The sequence below is a fragment of the Sminthopsis crassicaudata genome, chromosome 1 (assembly GCF_048593235.1).
Source record: "Sminthopsis crassicaudata isolate SCR6 chromosome 1, ASM4859323v1, whole genome shotgun sequence".
Taxonomy (NCBI): domain Eukaryota; kingdom Metazoa; phylum Chordata; class Mammalia; order Dasyuromorphia; family Dasyuridae; genus Sminthopsis; species Sminthopsis crassicaudata.
This window is the reverse complement of record NC_133617.1, coordinates 85,193,525-85,214,436: the sequence shown is the minus strand read 5'-3', so window position 1 is coordinate 85,214,436 and position 20,912 is coordinate 85,193,525. Positions and strand designations below refer to the sequence as shown.

At 35.4% G+C, this 20,912-nt stretch overlaps 1 protein-coding gene across 2 annotated transcripts in view; it reads right to left on the bottom strand.

The window, feature by feature from the left end:
• Window positions 1–16,131: 16,131 nt before the first annotated feature.
• AGO2 (argonaute RISC catalytic component 2) overlaps window positions 16,132–20,912 on the bottom strand; it is a 134,964-nt gene continuing 130,183 nt past the window's right edge. For both annotated transcript variants that reach the window (XM_074264727.1, XM_074264722.1), the window contains exons 18-19: window positions 18,849–19,048; window positions 16,132–17,181 (exon numbers count right to left, since the gene is read on the bottom strand). In XM_074264727.1, the coding sequence (XP_074120828.1) occupies window positions 17,073–17,181; window positions 18,849–19,048 (309 nt within the window). In that variant the 3' untranslated portion in view covers window positions 16,132–17,072. The remainder of the gene's footprint in view (window positions 17,182–18,848; window positions 19,049–20,912) is intronic.

The window sequence follows — 20,912 nt, the reverse complement described above, 5'->3', positions numbered from 1 at the left end:
GATCAGCCCCGGACTACTGTTTTAACTTGCTTCATTTGATTTTTTATTTTTTTTTTAAGAAGGCTCACTTTTAGAGAATCCTAAATGTAGAATTGAGAAATAGCAAAAATTCCCAAACTCATGATTCCAGATGAACCATGCAAACTTTTTCCTGACAAAGAGAAATGATGGACTCATATATGCAGAATGAGAACTATCTTCAAGTATTTAAACACTTTTTACGTGCAAGAGAGATTAGATTTGGCATTCTTCTGTTTGACTTCAGATGAAAGAACCTGGAGCAGCACAGAAGTTGCACAGAGATAAGTAGGCTTAATATCAGGAAAAACTTGTTAATATTTCGAGCATTGGTTCACTTCAAGAGGTTATATAGATTTTCTCTCATGACAAGGCTTCAAGTAAAGGATGGATGTCCATTTGTCAGGATGTTTATAATGGGAAATCCTCTCAGCTATGCATTGTACTAGATGGCTGCTGATGTTTAAGAAAATGGGGGAAACATCAATGTGTTTGTAGTTGTCTTAAAAAGAACTAATCAAGAAAGTGAAGATAAGGAAAAAAGATGTTTCTGGGGACAATTTGCTGGAAAAAAATGGGGCAAAGGGGACAAAAAAGAAGGGTTGGCTCAAGCAAGAAGGGCTTCCTGGTTGCCCTCCTGACATATTTTATTAAAATGAAATTCAAGCAGAACCCTGCTTGAAACTGGTAAATCATTCTAAATATGATCTTCTGAATTCGGACCACAAGGAGACTATGTCAACTATATTGTAAATATTGATAGTAATGACATAAAAATCCTGGACTATCCCATGTTCATTTTTGCCTTTATATCCTCTGAACTCATATTGTTATGTGCTATTGACTCCATGTATTCAGCAAGTTATATACAAAATAAGTATTTGAGGGAAGACATTGGCATTAAGAGGGATTGGGAAAATCTTCCTGTAAAAGAAGGGGTTTTAATTGTGACTTAAAGGAAGCCACGGGAGGCCAACAATTGGAGCAGAGGAGGGAGAACATGCCTAAGATGGAGTATTTTGTTCATAGAACACCAAGAAGCCAGTGTCAGTGGGTTGAAGAGTTAATGGCGGGAAGTAAGATATAAAATAACTGGAAAGGTAGGAGGGGGCTAGGGCTTTGGATGCCAAACAGAACATTTTGTGTTGGGTTTTAGAAGTAGGGGGCAGCTAGGTGGCACAGTGGATAGAGCACCAGCCCTAAATTTAGGAGGACCTGAGTTCAAATTTGGTCTCAGACACTTAATACTTCCTAGCTGTGTGACCCTGGGCAAGTCACTTAACCCCAGCCTCAATAAATAAATTAATTAATTTTTAAAAAATAGAATAGGAAATCACTGGGGTTTACTGAATAGGGGGCTTGGACGTGTGTTTTGGGAAAATCACTTTAGTGTCTGAAAAGAACGTGGATTGAAATAGGTAGGCAGATTCACCAGTAGGTAATGTCACTAATCAATGTGTGAAGTGATTAGAACCAATTTCAGAGTGGTGACAAGTGTCAAAGGAGGAGGGGACATATTGGAGAGATGTTGCAAAGGTGAAATGGACAGGCTTTGGCAATAGATTGCATTTGGAGGAAGAGAAATAGTCCTTGGTTGGGAGTCTGAGGGACTAAGAGAATAGTGTTACTCTCTATAATAACGGGAGATACTGGGGGGGGGGGGCGCTAGGGGGAAAGACAAATGAATTCTGTTTTGTACATACTGAGTTAGTTTAAGCTATCTAATGGACATCCAATTTGAGATTTCTGAATGTCAGCAGGAGATTCCAGATTGTAGATCAAGAAGAGATTAGGGTAGGATAGGTGGATTCAAGAATCAGCAGCACTGAGATGGTAATTTAATCCATGGCAGGTAATGCAATTACCAAGTGAGGTAGTATGGAAGGCAGAAGAGAAGGGCCAGGACAGAATGCAGAGGAACACATTTAGAGTGTGATCAGGAAGATCTAGCAAAGCCTGAGGAGCAGTGAAAGAGGAGGAAAGAGTATATCAAGGAAGAGTGATTAGTGCACTCCAAGGACCCCTAAGTCTCTGTAGTAGAATCTCTATATATGTATGTAGAATGTGAGCTTCTTGAGAGCTTTTTCTTTGTACCTTTAACACTCAGCATAGGACTTGGCACATAGCAATAACTTGTTTGTACAGCACATACTATACTGTACCAAGCACTGTACAAACATCTCAATTCATCTGCACAATAATCTTAATAAGTAGATGCTATTTATTATCCCCATTAACTGAGGAAAACAGAGGTTAAATAACTGGCCCAACAAAATTGATAAAAAAGCACTTTTTCCCCATTCCATTGACCTTCACAGTATTGATACTACTGATGAAGTTTTCAGTCAGGAATATCCCCAAATCTTATGGGAACTACTATTAGCTACTTTTTTTTTTTTTAAACCTTGGATCTTACCTTCTGTTTCAGTGAATAGTTACTTCTTCCTCTTAAATTGTGCAGTGCTGTTTGTTTGAATCACATCACAGGCTATTTTTTTTTTTTTTTTGTGTGTATATATGTCTTAGCTTCACAACTGATGAAAATTACTAGTTGATGTGAAATTATATAGCAAACTAAATTTAAGTATCACAATGATCACCTATCAGCTTTAATTAGTTACATACTATATTATAAAAGATAACAATATGAACCTGTAATCAATAGGGAATGTTTTGAGTTATTTCCCTTGTGATGGTTTTTGTGGACTTTATCATTCCATGTGCTCAGATGCCAGACTGTTAAGACTGCACTTATCATCATAGTACCTGGCACATAATAGGCACTTTAGCCATACATCTAGTTAAATTCAGACTTAAAACCACTCTAGATGATGTCTTTATCAATGGATCTCCTCATTTTAATCGAAGTCAGAATAATCATACCTAGAGACAGCTCAAGAGCCCTGGGAATAGTTATAGCCCCCTGACTATGAACCTGGCTTCCACTGTATCCTCATTCTGTCCTCACCCTCTAGTCGTTAGCCAGGGATTCAAGCCTTGTGGATTGTGACTTGGCAACTGCTTCTGAAGGCCCAGAAAATTCTTGTCATCAAAATCCTTGATATTACCAAATGATTCAGTATTAGATTCAGCATATGATTTTTACCAGTGTAAAGAATACTTTAGATACATTATATCTCTTTGCTGCTACATCCTAAGGACTGCTTGGCCTTTCCTGCAACTTGCAACTGAAACCTAATTTCTCCTCTTAAAATGGAAATTCTTTGAAAGCAGGACCTTGTTTCCTGTTCTCATGCCTATTTTCATCCATAATGCTAGGACCAAAGTATGGACCTTACCAATGTCCTTTTTGCATCTACAAGACTCTAAATTGCAGCCTGTTCTATTAAGGCTTATCTATTCTGGCTTATACTAGAATTAAAACTTAATAAAATTGTACTCGTTGCCCCCCCCGCCCAATATTGGCCAATTTTATGGTAAAAAACAATTTTAGTTTGAGTAAAAGATTTAAGACATATCAACAAGTTTTAAGTGTGCAAAATATGAATTGGGAAATAGCAGACTAGTTAACTATACTGATAATCCATGGTTTTAAAACTTTAGATAGAAATTTAATATTTGAATAATTCAGGATCTTTCGAACAAATAGTCGTAAATATGAGGAGTTTTATTTTTTGCTGACGTACTATGAGGCAAAACAAAATTGACACCATACAAAATAACTTTATAAAATATCATTCACATCATATTTTTATCAGATTTACAGCATTCTGCGCATATTAAGAATTATGTACGGAGGTGGGAAAAAAAAACACTATGCTAACTTTTAGGATTAGTTTATATATACACACACACAGTAAGAAACAAAACAAAGTAACTGTTAGTTTTTCCAAGAATTTATTGCAAAAGTAGTGCAAACTATTTAACCTAGGAAGCAAAAAACAAGCTTGAAAGGACCCATCAAAGCTTAAACATGACAATAGATGCTCAATTTCACAGCCTTAGAGCTTTCTTCACCAGTTTCTCTTTTCTCAAACCAGACAATTCCCCATCTCTACTTATTTTGGATTCACTTTTTCTTGGGGTGAGTTTGGAGGCAAGGGACTAAGAAATGCAGGGGAAGTAAAGTGTAAGCTCCTTCAGGGCAGGAACTGGGGGTTTTGTTTTGTTTTTATATCCCCAGCGTCTAGCGCAATGCTTTGCACATGATAGACACTTAAAACATTGGTTGAATTCAATGGAACACAGTTGAAGGAGGACTACATAGGAAACTAGGTCTTTAGATTAACTAGGCTGATGAGGCAATCTAATGGCAGCATTGACCTTTGGGGCTACTTGCTCAAATTGGAGTTTTGCAAAGGCTCTTTTCAAACTTTGAGCTATATGATTCGTGTATGTTTGTGTGTGGTAGAGTGTATATGTATCAAAATAGTCATGATTTTTAATTTTTGAATTTAGAAACCAGCTACCAACCTCTTGATGATATTGAGAAAAGAATCAAGAAAGCAGCATGAGCAGAAGGGATTAGGAACATTATTGTCTGTTTATAAATGTAGTATCCTTTTGCTCAAGTCCTTTTATGTGAAACTTTTTTTTCTACACTATACAATGCAGGGTGACATCTTTGAACCAGCAACTGCATTTGAATAAAAAGGATACTACAACCTGCAAGATGAACTTTTAAAAAGCCTTGCAACATCCTCTGGGGATCCTAGAAGCAATACAGTTAGCAATTCATAGACTAAACAAGGTAATGAAAGCGAACACATTGCTACATGTAAAAGTGAAAGAAACAAAATGCAGCATATTCAGGCTCTTAATTTCTTGAGGTACCTATAAATTTTATCATCTGCCCCAAAGTACTACTGTTATGTTAAAAAACACACATACACACAGGCACACAACACACACACACACACACACACACACACAAACACACAAAACAAGTTAATTTTAAAGTCCTTGTCTAGGAGCCAATTGTAGGGCATACATTATTACTGAGAAAGTGCAACAATGCTGATCATTTACACGCAGCATATTAAAGGATGATTTACTCTTTACAAAATATAGCTTAAGTATAGACCTGATGGAGTTTTTTTTTTTTCTTTATAAAAACACTAACAGAGGAATTGACCCACTGAGTCTCTGCAGCAAAAAGCCTTATAGAACCTTATAAAGTTCTGCCACTAAGGAATGTCGGTTCTCTTACAACTCTGATGTAGACCTTTTAAAAACTGTAAAACTAACCACTACAGGAAAGTTTCCTACTATGGATTTGTTACTGGTATAAAGTCAAATTAGTAAAAGTGAAGATAGATTGTATAGTACAACTTAAAAGTTTTTCCCCAAAAGAATTAAGTAAAAAAGATATACCTTATAGAAAAAAAGTAGAGTTGTAGACTGCTGAATATAAAAATGTGGAAAATTATTCTCCCTTACATTTTATTCTCACCTTTCCTTACATATATACATATACACACATGCCAACTCTTAGATGTTGCTAGTTACCTAGAGCCAGTATACCCCATTTTTAATTAGGCCCCCTGCCTCTCAGACAAAAAGCACTGGATTAAGAATTAAGAAACTGGATTCAAATTTCAGGTTCCCCACTTTTCATCTGTATAATCTTGATCAAGTCATTTGAACTTCCCTGGGCCTAACTATTTATTAAAGCTTCCAGAGGGCAAGAATGGGAGAGAAAAAACTTCATCAGGCTATATATTACTCCTTAAATAAGGGCTCTTGTAAGGTCTACCAGAGTAAGAGGTTGACATTTGTATCTGGTCAGATGATCTCATTTTTTTTTTTTAAACCTCTACATTAATCAAAACCAAAAGTTTGCTTACACATATGCATAGAAGAGTTGGGGATTTTATTGTCTGAGAAATGCAAATTTTGCTTCTTGACCTTTTTTCTTTGTATAAAAAAATCTACTGTTTGGATAGGGAAAAAAATAGCTAAATGTTGCAGCCAGTTTGGCTTGTTTTCCCTCACTGGCAATAAGTTTATTTTTTATGTTGATTTTGAAAAAAGCATTGGGACTCAAACCAAAAGGCACAAAGAACAGAGAACTCAAACATGAGATAGTTATTAAACAGAAAGTCTGGCTTCCAGAGAACTGTCAAGATGTATATGCACAGTCATACCTTACTGTTTGGTCACTTTTTCCAATCTCATTGCCACACTTCTTAAATAGCACCCAACTGTTTAACTGAGGTAGATCCACATTGGAAAGAAAGCTGGGTCCCCTCCACTTAGTTTACCTCAAGTTGAAAATGTTTTATTTAAAAAAAAAAAAAAAAAATTCAGTGTAAAATTGTACGTAGAAGTGATGACAGATGGCACTACATGAAGAAAGCTTAGAACTTGAGCAGGTTTTCAGAAAGGGTTTATACATCAAAACTTTAGGCATAAATAAATCTTTGAATGGAAAAATTAAAGACTAAAGCAAAATAAGACCAAAAGGAAGAAAAACCCTGAAAAAATTCCAAGAATTTTCAGAACATGACATTCTATTTGACTGCCATAGAAATGCACAATGGCCCATTTTACACAGATCTAAGGACAACAATAGCTAGTAGCTAGCTAGGTCAGTCACAGTGTAGATAGAAAGCTCTAGGCCTACACATTTCCCTTTTTATCTCAGGTGAGAAGCCTCTCTGAATTACTGTGTATCTTCTTGGTTTGAACAGACTAATTCCCTCATTGTAGTATTTTTGCATACTCTGAAGCTTACAAACTTAACATCATATTAAGGCTTAATTTAAAGTGGGGTCACCACATAAGCATCATGCAAGCATTTAACATGTTTAGGATACATACAATGTATTCAACTACATGAAGTCTCAATTCTATTTAACATGTACTGTAATATGCTACACTTAACTTTTACAATCCATGTAGTAAATGAAAATTATACATGAAAGCAAACGCATATAAATAAAGCAATTTATATAAGAACTGTCAGTTTTACAAAACAGCACTGTATGGTCTCTATTGCAAGCACAAAACATCTTCATACAGATCTACAGAACAGGTAGAAACTAATCCATATATATTTAGTACCACTTGAAATGAGGCCTTTTAGCTGCTCTATTCTTAGAAAATAGTAAACCTTAAATGGTGAGAAAACATTTTGATTCAAAATGTTGTCTAAAATGTTTCCTGGGTGGTAGTAAGGTGTGGTGTGGGGGATGGGATATTAGAGCCACATATGAAAGAGTTTAATTTTTGGTTCTTTTTAGATTATTTTATAAAAATAAAATAAAACTAGAAAACCTGTTAAAACTAAGGGTTAAAACCCCTCAGTACATGTCAGTTAAATAACCTGAAGTGTACTAGAGGTAAGAAAAGTCTGGATTTTAAAATACTACATTCTCTTTTTTTTGCATGAGTAATTAACCACTTTGTTGCACAGAAACATAATTATTCTCTTAACTGTAAACTTAAATAATAGCTTTTCATAAAAACCCATTTTCCTCTTTAATTATAAAACACTATCCCTTTATACTTTCCTCAGCTATACTAAAATTCCCTAACAGACCCAGGACTCAAAACTCATATATACATATACTAACTCTTGCTATAAAGAGAGCTATGTATAGAGTCAATCAGCTGCCCTGTAAGCTTTTGGTCTTACTTGTACATTCTGCTTAGAAAGAAGGGTCACGAAATTAATTAACAAATGACTTCCTGTCTAGGAGCCAAAAGGCCTTTGGGGTTGAGGGGTTTAGGTGGGGGGGAGAGGCAAAAGATAGAAAAGAATAAACATCATTAGTCCTTTTTATAAGCAAACTAAACACTTTATTCCCTTAAAATGAACTAAGCCAGATTTAAGTTGGTCAATTCTGAATTTTAATCAGCTCTAGAGCCAAGGACTTGCTAATACTTGATTTTTAAAAGTAAACACAATTCCAATTTCAGAAGTGAAAAAACGGAGCTGTTTCTGAACTCCTCAGTTACCACTGCCACACTTAAAGTAAATAAGTAATTTAAAAAACATTCACCATTAGCAAGATAAACAATAACTAAGTTAAACCCCAAACAGTAAAGAATAATATTTAGTACATACTTAAATAGCACCTTACAGCTGAGGTCTTCAGAAGCATTTTACAAAGACAACAAGAGAGTGTGTTGATTCCTACATATATATCTATGTATATATACATAGATATACATATACACACACATATACATATATAAACAAGAATATCTATAGGATTTGTGATTTCCACTACCTCCACCAAAAGTTAAGTATATAAGTCCTAGAGAGTTGCCAGAAGCTCATACATAGTTTTAAGTAACTTGCTCAGTCATTTGGGTGCATAATAAGTGTAGAAGGCAGGATTTTAACTCCAGACTTATTGTTCTGTACTCAATGTAATGTACCTGCCCCTTCATGTAAAAATAATTGTTTCATTTGCTTCTTCTATGACTCATCTAGGTACCAGAACAAAACAACCATTAGTTGTTCGGCAGATGAATTCACTGATGATTACTGGTCAATACCTGGTTAAAAGATGGGTCATGCAATGTCCCAGAAACCTACTGAGCTTAGGCTTTGTCAGAAGGACTGAAAGAAGCAGGCACCTAGAACATCAGAGAATTACAATTGTGAAACAGCTAGCATTATTCCGAATTCACAGACCTGGGGCCTCTGTAGGACCATATTTTTATAAGGCTAGGAAGCAAGTAGTTTGAAATTTGAGCTGAACATTTTGTACCCTGACACATTATATCAATAGCTTCCCACTCTGTGTATAGCCCTCTTCCCCCCTAAATTTTTGTGGAAAGGAAATCAAGGGCCCAACTTTGAAAAGCATAGTAATTCAGGGTTTGAATCTTACTTTGAGGTTAGATCTCAGAACACAAAGTGGAAAAGAGGAGGAATGATAGTGGTACTCATCTAAGGCCTTGGGAGGAGGTGATCACCTTCCACCCCATTGAAGCAATGATTCTGATTAGCTGAACACAATATTCAAAATATTAACTCTGCCCCCCACCCAAAGCCCTTAAAACTCACCCCCATTTTCTTTTAAGGTGCAGTTACACTGATAGCCAAATAAATGAATCAGCATTCTTTACATACTGGACAAATAATTATAATCCCCAGTGCTGGGCACAAGGCCTTATGCAAAGGTCTTGGCACATAGTAAGTGCTTGGTAAAATGTTCAACTGATTAGGTGTCCTGTACATGCTGAATTAAATTGAAATCTAATATTTCACACATAAATAATGAGAAAGGCCAATTTCAGAGTTTCTGATAAATGGTCTTTCCACAGGCAGACCTTTGCAATAGGTTGACATCTGAATTTGGAAAAAAAATCCCTATTCAACAAGGAAAAGTATTTGTCTCCACAAATCATCAGCTAGACCTCTTTGGCCTTTTAAGCCATAGAGACAAGAGAACAGATGTTAACATGGATAACTCAAAAAAGGCCTTAAAGAGAAAAGCCCAGGGGTCCATGATAAAAAAGTCTAAATTCTTTACATCATAATCTATATATAATATAGTGCTACCACCATGTTCTAAGACAGATAAAAGATAAATATACTTTTATATTTAAAAAACACATACCCAAGACACATCTTTTTCAGGATTAAAATGTGTGCATGTGTGGCCAAAATGATCAATAAAAGCTTGAAAAAAGAATTGGTTTTATGAAAGTAATTTAAACTAAGAGTATACTTGGTACTCTTTTCCAAAATGTCAATAGAGAATTGAGCATTTAAACAAAAGAGCTTTCTCTATTCTTCCTTCATTAGATTAGAGCCATGCCATACAAACTTCTTTATGAAGAGATTGCTCAACAACAGGAACATTTAAATGATCATTCTCAATCCCAAAAATTAGGAGAAAATCATGAAATTCCACTTTATGCTTAGCTGATTATAAGAAGGAAGTCTTACTAAAATAACTAAGCTAGAATTCTATGCACACATAAAAGAGAATATTCCTGACAGCAAAAGAGTTTAAGCAAAAGGAAGCCTATTTAGATTTATTGTAAACAAAAGAATATATACTATTAGCACAGACTTTCTATAGTTTTGTTTCTGAGCATTCAAAGCACCTTTAGGGTACATTCATATTTCAAGATCTGAACTAAGGCCCTAAAGGCCTTTCCCTATATTGACTACCCATCATTCACCCTCATCCTTTTAAATAAAGAACCCTGTCTCTTAGCAGATCCAGGACAGAAAAATAAAAGATTTTTGCTGCTACAATTTTGATTTGTTTTGAGTAGGGAATAAGGTAAACTTTATCATGCAAAATCAATTTGTTTATCTTCTGTTTTTTTTTAAGTTATTAATTTTTTTTTTTTTTTAAAAAACACATCTGACTTGAAGGTATACCTATAGGTGGAGAGAAGTAGTGAGGGATGACTGAAGGTGGGAATAATTGTCAACCTACTCTTTAAGTGTGGAATAGAGAAAAAGTGCTTTTGTGTTTGAAACAGGAAAATGAACCCCAATCAGGAGAGTGCTGGCTGTTTCACAATATTGCCACATAGAAGCCTGAATCCAAACAAATGTGTCAGCCTTCTGAGGGCAGCTGCTCTGATTTCTGGGAAAACAGCTTGGACAGAAAAGGCTTCAACACTATTCATTCCTGTTTTCTGAGGCAGCTAGAGAGATGAGTGCTTACTGAAAGGTCACAGTATGGCACAGAAGTTTGCAAGTCAGGACTGAATGATCACAATTCAGTCTATTTAGGCAATAATTTGGCTGTTTTCAGTGTTGTTATATTTTTCATGAATTTATTTAAGAAGTCAGAGGTAGCCTTTATCTGCATCTGCTTTCTATCTAAGAGATATTTGGAAACCACCAACTGTAGTGATTTGGCCAAACCAATACATTCATTTATGACAATTAAATGGCAAAAACATACCCAAAGATGCAGAATTATAAAGAACATAACGGAGTCTATGTCACATCAATATATGCAAAAATAAAAAATTTAGAATTCAGAAACCATTTAGATTTCTGAGACATTCCAACACAACTACAAGCTTATCAATTAACCTCTTAAGAGCTAGAGTAGATATGTAACTATCAAATCATATGCCATATATGAGCAATACTGTAATTCTGGGATCTCAAGCACCTACAGATTAAATAAAAATCAATTTAAACAGAATGCCAAACCCATAGCTTTTGCTTCTGACTGACTCAAAATAGGTAAAAGAGAGCTGCCCAACTTTTTGTGAACGTTGCTTTCCTATAAAGTTTGACCAAGTGCTTGAAGTGGCTTAAAGAAAATAAGTTTTACAGCCACAAATAATACTAAAGAAAGTATCTTTTTAAAAAAATTTGAAAACTTATGGAGATGTATTAGAAACAAGACTGAAAAACATCTTTCTAAAGAAACAAGCTAAATCCATCCTTCATGAAATGTCATCAGACACAAATTAAAGAGAATAAAGGAATTTTAACCCACACGGTTCTAACATCTTAATACTGTAAATGTGGCAGTATCACAAAAACAAAGTACATCAATGATAGCATTTCTATTTCTGCAATTCATAACATTATATACAATCTTTTTCAAACAGCTACAGCAGATGACAAAGATCTGACACAAGTAAAAAGGAAGTTCTCAAAAAATCAGTGCAATTATTTTGAGTTGAAGGTTTGCTTATAAAACAGACAGCATGTGTGTATTTTGGGGCACATGGAGAAACACCCACAATATAAAAGTCAGACGCATACTGTTTAAATTGAAAAAAATAAGTTATGCCAGCCTAAACAGCCAGTGAAATTACTAGGGAGCAGTTTGCTTTGGGAAGTACCTAAATATAAATGCAAGTTGTGTTTTGAAAGGGAGTAGCCTGAAGAGAAGGAAATTTTCACTTGATGTACATTCCTTGTCTTGTGGGAGAAAGATATAGTTCAGAAGAGATCACATAAAAATTTCTTATGGCTTGTCTAGGCCACCAGAATGGCCCTCTGTATTAAGTCAGTAACCAAACTTTTCCACATATACTCACTAACTGAATTATACTAAATACAGGGAAATGCCCATTTAAATAATCCACTGCTACCATTAAAGAGATCTGAAACTATGACAAGAGTTGAGATCCTAGTCATTATAGCATGATATAATAGGAGAGAAGGAAGAAATTCTGGATTTTGAGATAAAACTTAGACTTGAATTTTGGCTCTGCTACTTGCTATTGCTGTGACCATGGAGAGAGGGGGGGGGGGGTTGGAGGGGGGGGGGAAATCACACATAACTCAAAGTCTTGATTTTTTTTTTTCATTGATAGAATTCTGGGCAGTGAGGAGAGACAGGAAGGCAATTGGACTAAATGATCTGTAAGTTTCCATCCAGCTCTAAATCCTATGATAACGTGAGAAATCAAATTACAAGTTATGTGATGCTTAACACCAGATAACATCTAACTGAGCCTCCTTAATATAATAGTAAAAACAAGGAACTAAAATCAGAAGACCTGGGTTCTTCTTCGGGTTCTGCCTCTCACTCACAGCATAACTTTGGTCATATCATTTCCCACTTTGAGGCCATTTTCTCATCTATCAAATAAAAAGATTGACCCAGGTTCTTTCCAATGCTACACATGACAAATGCTTAAAAAACTCAATGTAACACTGAATCTACTGGAAAAAGGGCTGGTGTAATTTAGCATTACTAAGATCAAGCACAGGCAAATATTTCAGAAGGAAAGTTTAAATTACTACAGATTGATGAAAAATTATACAACTCCATGTCTGTTTTGTACTCTATCCTAGCAAAATTACACTCAGGATTTCCCTTCTTAGAAGTTAAAAGGACCCATGCTAAGATAAAATATGGGATAAAAAATTTATATTATAAATAACTTAGGTGCTGTAAAATGGAGTAGATCCTTTAGTCAAATCAAACAGGTGTTATATTGAAATAAATAGCAATTTTTGCAATTAATTAAAAAAAAAGAAAAACAACAACAAAAACCTGGTAACAAAGTTCAACAGGTCTTTTGTTATGAATACTCAAAAGCTTGGGTAAACATTAGTAATTATTACTGGCCACAGTTGGGCTCAGATGGTCATAATTTTAAGCCATATTACCAAAGTGCACATTGAGGCAATGATATAAATGATACTAGCTCTGGGTGCCCTTGTGGGTCTGAGTGGGTGCAAAGTTGCTTTCCAAGGGGGATTTGAGTTTCCCCTCAAAAGTGAGTTTGGGAAAACTATAAAAAGGCAAGGTAATTTTTAATGGAAAAATGGAGACACCACATCCATGAAATGACAATTTCACATGCAAAACCATGCCTTTAGATAGAAAGAAACTCAAAATCCTGAAATGCCAAGTTAGTTTAACTTTATAAAATATAGTCAAGGGAAATCCAGACTTGCCAAAGACAAAAAAGGGATATTTTTGCATGACAAAAGAACTCATCCCTTCACTCCCAACTGGCTCCTTTATAGGTTTCCCAAGTCTACTTAAGTCTTGGTTTACAGATCATTAACTATAGGTGGTAGGCAGCATTAGGAAAGAACACATTCCTGTAAAGAGCACTACAGTCAGGAGATCTGGACCTGAAGTTTGGCTCTACTACCTACTAGCTGTGTGACCTTGGACAAGTCATTTAACACAGCTTTTTATAGATACAGATTTCTTCATATGTAATATGGATACAATAATACCTGTCCATATTGATCTCACTAGGTTGTATGAGGATCAAATGAGATGGTTGTGAAAGCACTTCTGTAAACTGTAAAGCACTATATAAGTGTGAGGTATCACCATCATTAATGTGTGTAAATAAGAATGTTTGTAAACCAAAACATTTCAAATGTTTAAAAGGAATCTTATTGTGAATATTAAAAACAATTCTATTATGAAATCTTTTTTAAAAGCAATCAAATAAACTTTATCTTTTGTGTGTGTGCGTGCATGTGTGCACTCACACACACATATACACATATACATGGGGGTTTTATATCACTGTTCACATACCCATTTTACTTAAAGTGAGGTACACCTATTTGAGACTGGTAGGGCAAAAAAGCAAAGACAGAATGGGGATATGGGGGTGGGAGAGATGCATCCTGCTAAGTGAAAAAAGAATCACAAATGATGGGAACAGGGGATATTCACTTTAAGGAAATTGATGGGTGTGCTCACTAGCAACACCACTTTGGGTAAAGCACAGTTCACCTATTCACAATATCTTGGGGTCATTTTATGTATAAACACTACCAGTAATAATTGTTAGGAAAGGAATACCTTTTGGCCACTATGTGAATAGAGTCTTTTGAATTTCATCTCCAAAAATTCTATATACAGTCATGAAATTCATTACTAGTTTAGAGAAATTTTTTTCTTAATGATTTATAGGAGAAATTATTTTAAAAATTTTATATCCCCTCCCTTATCCTGAAAAAACCCCTAACTGGTGAACTTTTACAAAACAAACTATTACCTGAGAGACTGTACTAGTTAGAGCCATTCTAATTTGTAAAACCAAAGGATTACAAACATACTGGAGATATTTTGGTCTATTAATGCTTTGAATATTAAAAATCTTACAAAAGCAGTTATATAGCACAGACCTATAGAGTAATTCTCAAAGTCCTTTAGGCCCACTTTTAAGAAAATATTATCCCCTTTGAAATATTGACAGGAATATCCTAGAAGAAGTCTCTATGAGTCTGCACTTGATTAGTAATTACAAATGTACTTCTAGCTTAGAAAGGTATTCCCCCATGCCCTTTTTGTTGTCCATTTCCCTCAAAATTTCCTTGTGGTTCAATGCGAAAAGCAGGTTTCTTCCTAAACCTAATAAACTTCAATAGAGCCCACAGGTACTTTCAGAAAAGGATGGAACTAATTTGATTTTGGTTCCTATCAGTTTGTTACAAGAAAGGATTTTCTCTTTAGGCTCTAACTCAGATTAAAACTTGAGCCAAGAATGAATTTTTAGCCCTCTGAAAATAGGTAAAGTGCCACACACCATTAAAAGGGAAGGAGAATGGCAACATTTCCTGTAGAATCTTCTACAACATTTTTTTTTATAAAATGAAAATGATACAGCGAATGACTTAAACAGCAAGATAAGACTAATGCCATTAGAAGATAAGCACACACGTACTACATACACACGTACATACATAGATATGTAAATAACACTCATCCATTTGTTATTTCAGCCAAAATAACATGGGCAAGGTGTTCATTATAACTTGAAGTGTGGTTAAATCCCCCAAACTCATAGCCATTAAAAAAAAAAAAAAAATAGAGAACTTAGGAGCCTACACCACAGTCCAGTCCATAGCTCCAAATAAGCTGGTTGCCTGCCATGTTGGCTGGAGGTAAATGTGGTTCAATGATAGAACAAAATGAGAAAGCTTAATGGGTGAAGAAGCAAAGATTACTTTTCTCCTACGTCTACACATTTAACATAGATCAGTTGCTTTAAAATATAGCATAGGAAAAAAAAAAGCAAATCAGCACAAAACAGTGTTCTTGTTTGTATCCCCTCAAAATTGTCCATGATATATTATTAGTGCAATGGTTTATACATGTAATAGATGCAAGTGACCCCAGTGTGCAAACCCTGACAGAAATATAAATGCCTCGTACTTATCAATTTTAATGCTTCTCTTCAGAGAATGGCCAAATCTCTCTTACTATTGACTTAATGCATAACAGAGAGATTAATCTTTCTCCGCAAGTAAACGGCAATGATTTCCTAGATATTTTACTGCATAGATTCCATGACACTTCCATAATAAAACCAGAAAACCAAACTGCTTTCCTGAACATCAACATCTTTTGGCTTCCCAATAATCAAAAGAATAAATAAATTCCATTTTGTGCTTAAACCCATGGAGAAGGGAGGGCACGTGCCCATCAGAACTGTTCATGGAAAAACACCGCTTGCTGTGTTATGGGCACACTTGTTATTTCTGGAACTGCAGGTTAAACTACCCACCTAATTATATGCCTCTCTGAGCTCTGTCACATTAAAGTCAATTGCATATTCCTGTACTCAAACATTAATATCCACACGATGTGGTGGTTTTCATTTCTAGAATCCAAAATGCTCTTGATATGTATGTTAAACAGAAAATATGAGGAGCACCCCTTGGCAAATAAAATAACAGCGCCTAACCTATCACATTAATACTGCTAACCATATATAATCTTTTTTTTTTTTTTTTTTACATTAAAGACTTAACAGTGAAAAAGGATTGTACTGTATTTATCACCACAGACCCGTATTCTTTAGAGACTTTGGAAAGTAAGTATCACAGTCCTAGAGGACAAATCCTATGACTAGCTGTCGGTACTTTTTTTCTTTTTTTCTTTTTTCCTATAAAATTTTATTAAAATGGCACTTATCTGCCAATTGTTCGGACCTCTTAAAAGTTTTCAACATGTCCTATTTCCGGCAAGAGTTTTGTGTTTTAATCTAATAAAAATATCAATAACGCAGGAGAAAAGGAGACATTGGAGAACAAAGCTCAGAAAATAAATCTGCCATTTGCTTAGTAGAAAGTTGGTTATAAGTTACAATGGGAGCAAACTAGTTTGCCTTTGAAAATAAAATTAGTGGATGCATACGGAATAGCCAAGGCTTTAAAACCAGAATAGTGTTCTGTGTTTTTGTTCCTTTGTACTCTTTAAGGAAAGTCACAGCTTTTGAATTCCATCAATTTTGTGGTGCATTAGATTGTTCACAAGTAAATTGAATGACAGGTAAAATAAAGTCTGTTTGTGTGTGGTTTTTTTTTTTTTGTTTGTTTGTTTTTAAAGCCCTGAGATAATAGCTCTTGAATTAATTTTAGGAAACTTGGGTCTGTTTTCTGAAAAAGCAGCCTATAGATTTTGGCAAACCACATTCCCAACAGTGGCAGGGGTGGGAGTGAAAGATGAGGGCAGGGGGAGGGGAGTTTTACAGGTCTGCAGCTCAAAATCCAAGTCTTAATGCAGGGACGGTTTTCTTTCTTGCACATGGAAAAGAACCTAGATGCATCCTGCTCCTTGCTGGCTGTCATGGGAGGGCTGGGCAACAGTTGGTCTGAGTGTAGCTGGTCTCATGTGAATCCAACTCTGTACTAAATCGCTAAACACTAAAACATGTTAAGCAAAGTACATGGTACGCAGCGTGTCCTGATGAACCTGTACTGCTTTCGCAAGTGCTTGGTGATCTCTGCCATTACTCTGACCAGACGTGTGGCTTCCTTCGGCACTAAAGGGGAGGAAACAGATGAACAAACATTCAATCTACTTGGAAAGTGAATTTTCCATAGTGGTAACAAAAACAAATAACAGATGACTTAGCCTAGGGTCTAGGTCTAGTCTTTACTTTGCCACAAATTAAATTTGTTTCTTGAATTAAGTCGGCTAACCTTGCTAAGCTTCAAGTCCTTTATTTGAAAACTGAAGCAGGGTTAGATTAGATGCCCTCTGAGATACTTTTCTGCTCTTCTATTATATGATTTTGAATTCTCTACTCCAAGGCCAGAGTGGCTAAGAAAATGAAATTCCTAAAATTGGGCTGTCAAACTCAAAATAGAAAAAGATTCCTAGTGGACGGCATATTAACTTAGAAAACCATAAATTAACACTATCTATTTTATTTTTAATGATTTTGTCAAACATTTCCCCAATTTTAAGTTTGGTCATTAAGTAGGCTTCTGAGTTTGACATTCACCACTACCTCACACTATAAACAAAACAAAAAACCCAATAACAATAGCTAAAAAACCAAATCCCTCCAAAATCCATAGCTAGAAACACCCCCCCCAATCTAGTTGTACGGTAGCCAAGAAAATTAATACAGATATAAGGGTATCAAATTAGAAAAATCTAGCTAAAACTAAGGCTTAAGAAAAACTTAAAATTATGACATACTGAATATCAAAAGATTTGAATTGAATTTGCTAAGTCTGGAGATTGTTTTTTGCTCAAGATACTTAAAGTTATTTTAAAGTTTATTATGAGTATATAAGTGGTACAGTGAATAGAGTGCCAAACCTAGAATTAAAAGACTTGTCTTCCTGAGTTCAAATCTGGTCTCAGATAACGTAACCCTGAGTAAGTCACTTAATCCCATTTGCCTAAGTTTCCTCTGTAAAATGAGGTGGAAAAAAAAGGCAAACAACTCCAATATCTTTGCTGTCACAAAGAGTTTGGACATGACTGAACAACAACAAATGAGAATAATTCTAATAAGTCAGAACTAAAAGATCATCCAGTCCTGCCACTTTATTTATACAACATGGGAACCATAAGTGCTGGGATGTGAATTTGAGTCTCTTTGATTCCTAATGCTCTTCCCACTGCACTGCAATTTAATTTTTCAAAAACCCAATTATTCTATTAGATCATATCCTTCAGATTGTTGATAAGGGGGCAGCTAGGTGGAGCAATGGATAGAACACAAGCCCTGAAGTCAGGAGGACCTGAGTTCAAATCTGACCTCAGACACTTAACACTTCCTAGTTGTGTGACTCTGGGCAAGTCACTTAACCCCAAATTGTTGATATGAACAAAAAATTGTCAAGCCAAGGAAAAAAAATCCCAGTTTTTAAAAAAGCATTTCTTTTAACAAGATTTTCAGGACATTTTCAAATTAGTTGAATTATTTCTCCTAATTTTGTAGGGGTGTGTGTGTGTGTGAGAGAGAGAGAGAGAGAGAGAGAAAGATTGTGTGTTAGGAGGTGATTAACAGCCAATCCAAAGAGGAGATGGCAAATCATGGTTTTAAAATAATGCCATTTTTATGAAGAAAAGTCAGTTTTCACCTAGAACTTCTTACTTCACTGTATAGCTTAACCAGTGGTTCTGACAACAACCATATAGCTTATAGCCCTGGAATACTGCTAACTGAATGAGGAGGAGAATGCTACTTACCTGTCATGTTCTTTATCCACCAAATGATATCTGGCCCTGAAGGCCACCAGGTGCGCATAGTAGGCTGGTGCAGGGATGGACACAGAGCGTGTACAGCGCACATAGGTATGACACAGTTGATAAGTCAAAATTTGTAGTTCATCTGAAGAAAAACGATTGTCATCCCAAAGGACATGATAGTGTGAAGGCCTGCTTGTTCCCTAAAGATAAAAATAGATAAAGTCAAACTCCAGTTTAAAAATAAACAAAGCAATTGTCTAGGTAAGAAATAATTACCTTAGTGTTATCATATAGTAGGCCAAGAAAACAAATGGGCAGATTCTTTCTTCCTTCACTGTTATTTCCTCCTTTTTGGGGGGAGGCTGAATGGGTGGTGGAAATTGGAGGGGAAAGCCACTTAAGCATTCATCTGATTCATACAATCTATATTAGCCAGTCTTTATCACCTGATTCAAATCTTTGAGGCAATGATCCATTGGATTCTAGATAATTGTTTCCTTCCTTATTCACCAAAAAATTCAGCACCTGATTAGGTCTTCCTTTCTTCCCCAATTCCAGCTTCATGTATAGGGACGCAATATAAAAGTTAATTTTTCATCTTCAATTACCCTCCCTGGCTTCATTAACGGTTTCAATTCCCAGATTATACACCCTCACTCTACAGATTCCTGAGTGCACTAAAAAAAAAATTAAATGTAAATGGGAAATATTTAACAAAATAAATAAAAGTACAATGTAGATAATATTAGTGTTTTGTTTTGTTTTTATTTTTTAAGTCAATAGGAGGTGGCAGGAATCCATTTCCATTTGAGTTTGACACTAATGCTTTATTATCAGGGCTCCTTAAACATTTCATATTTGCAACCCCTTTTTACGTGAAACCCCTACATATAGACATATAGAATAGGTACAAATCAAATATTTACTGATAAATCATGATTTCATGAACTCTGCATTCAATTCAGTTATGAGATCGTATATGGAGTTAGGACCCACAGTTTAAGAAGCTGGGTCCTATACTACTCACCCATAAAGGTGGACATGTTCCTTGATTTCACTATCATGCAATATTGGACCGTGTATGTATAATGTGCAATTCTGAAATTCCTCTATCAAGATCTCTAATTTAATTTGTCCAACCTCATCCATCCATCGATCTAATCTACCAACCTTTTGCTTTACAAGTTATAAAGAAATTCTATGCTTTTACTGTGAACATCATTCCATGTTTGTTTTTTTAACCTGGGGTCCAGCAACTTATTTTTATATTTTAATAATGGAAAGTTAACTTAATTTGCTATTTTTGCAATTCTATGTATTTTATTTCAGACATTTTTTGAGGGCGGCAATAGTTTTAAGTCCAGAGTCACACAGGTGTTTAAGTGTCTGAGGCTAACTCAATTCCTCCTGAATCCAGGACCAATGGAGTCCTACAATTCTATAATTTCTATTATTTATAAGTCCCTTGTCCTTTTGTCAATCATACTGCTTAATACCATTCTTCTTCCAACCTCCCTACCCCACCTTATTCTATCTTCTCTGCTCCTTCCTCCCAAAGTACATTAGAGAACAGCTGGAAAAACTGAGATGTTATCTCATTTTAATTGTGGCACAGTAATCCTTGTATTCTTCCTTAATTACCTTTTCTACAGGAGCAATTCCATACTTTTAACTTTTGCTCTTAACCCACTTATACCATCTTTGAGTTCCTAAACAGATCTTGACTCCTACTTTATTGGGGGGGAAAATAAAATTTATTAAATGCCAACTCTGTGAAGACACTATTTTAGGTACTGATGAAGCAAAGCCAAAAAAGAAACTCTCCCTGACCTCAGAGTTTATTTACATTGTGTTCAGTGGGAAAGAGGAGACTATAATTTGTACACAGATAAATACAAACATATATACAAAGTATTTTCAAGAGCAGGAGGGTATTAACACCTGGTTTGACATAGATATGTAGGAAAGTCCTCATTTAAGAGGTGGTCCATGAACTATAATTTGAAGGAGGCTGGGAATTCTATGAGGAAGAAGGGAAGAGAGATTACATCCCAGACATAGAGA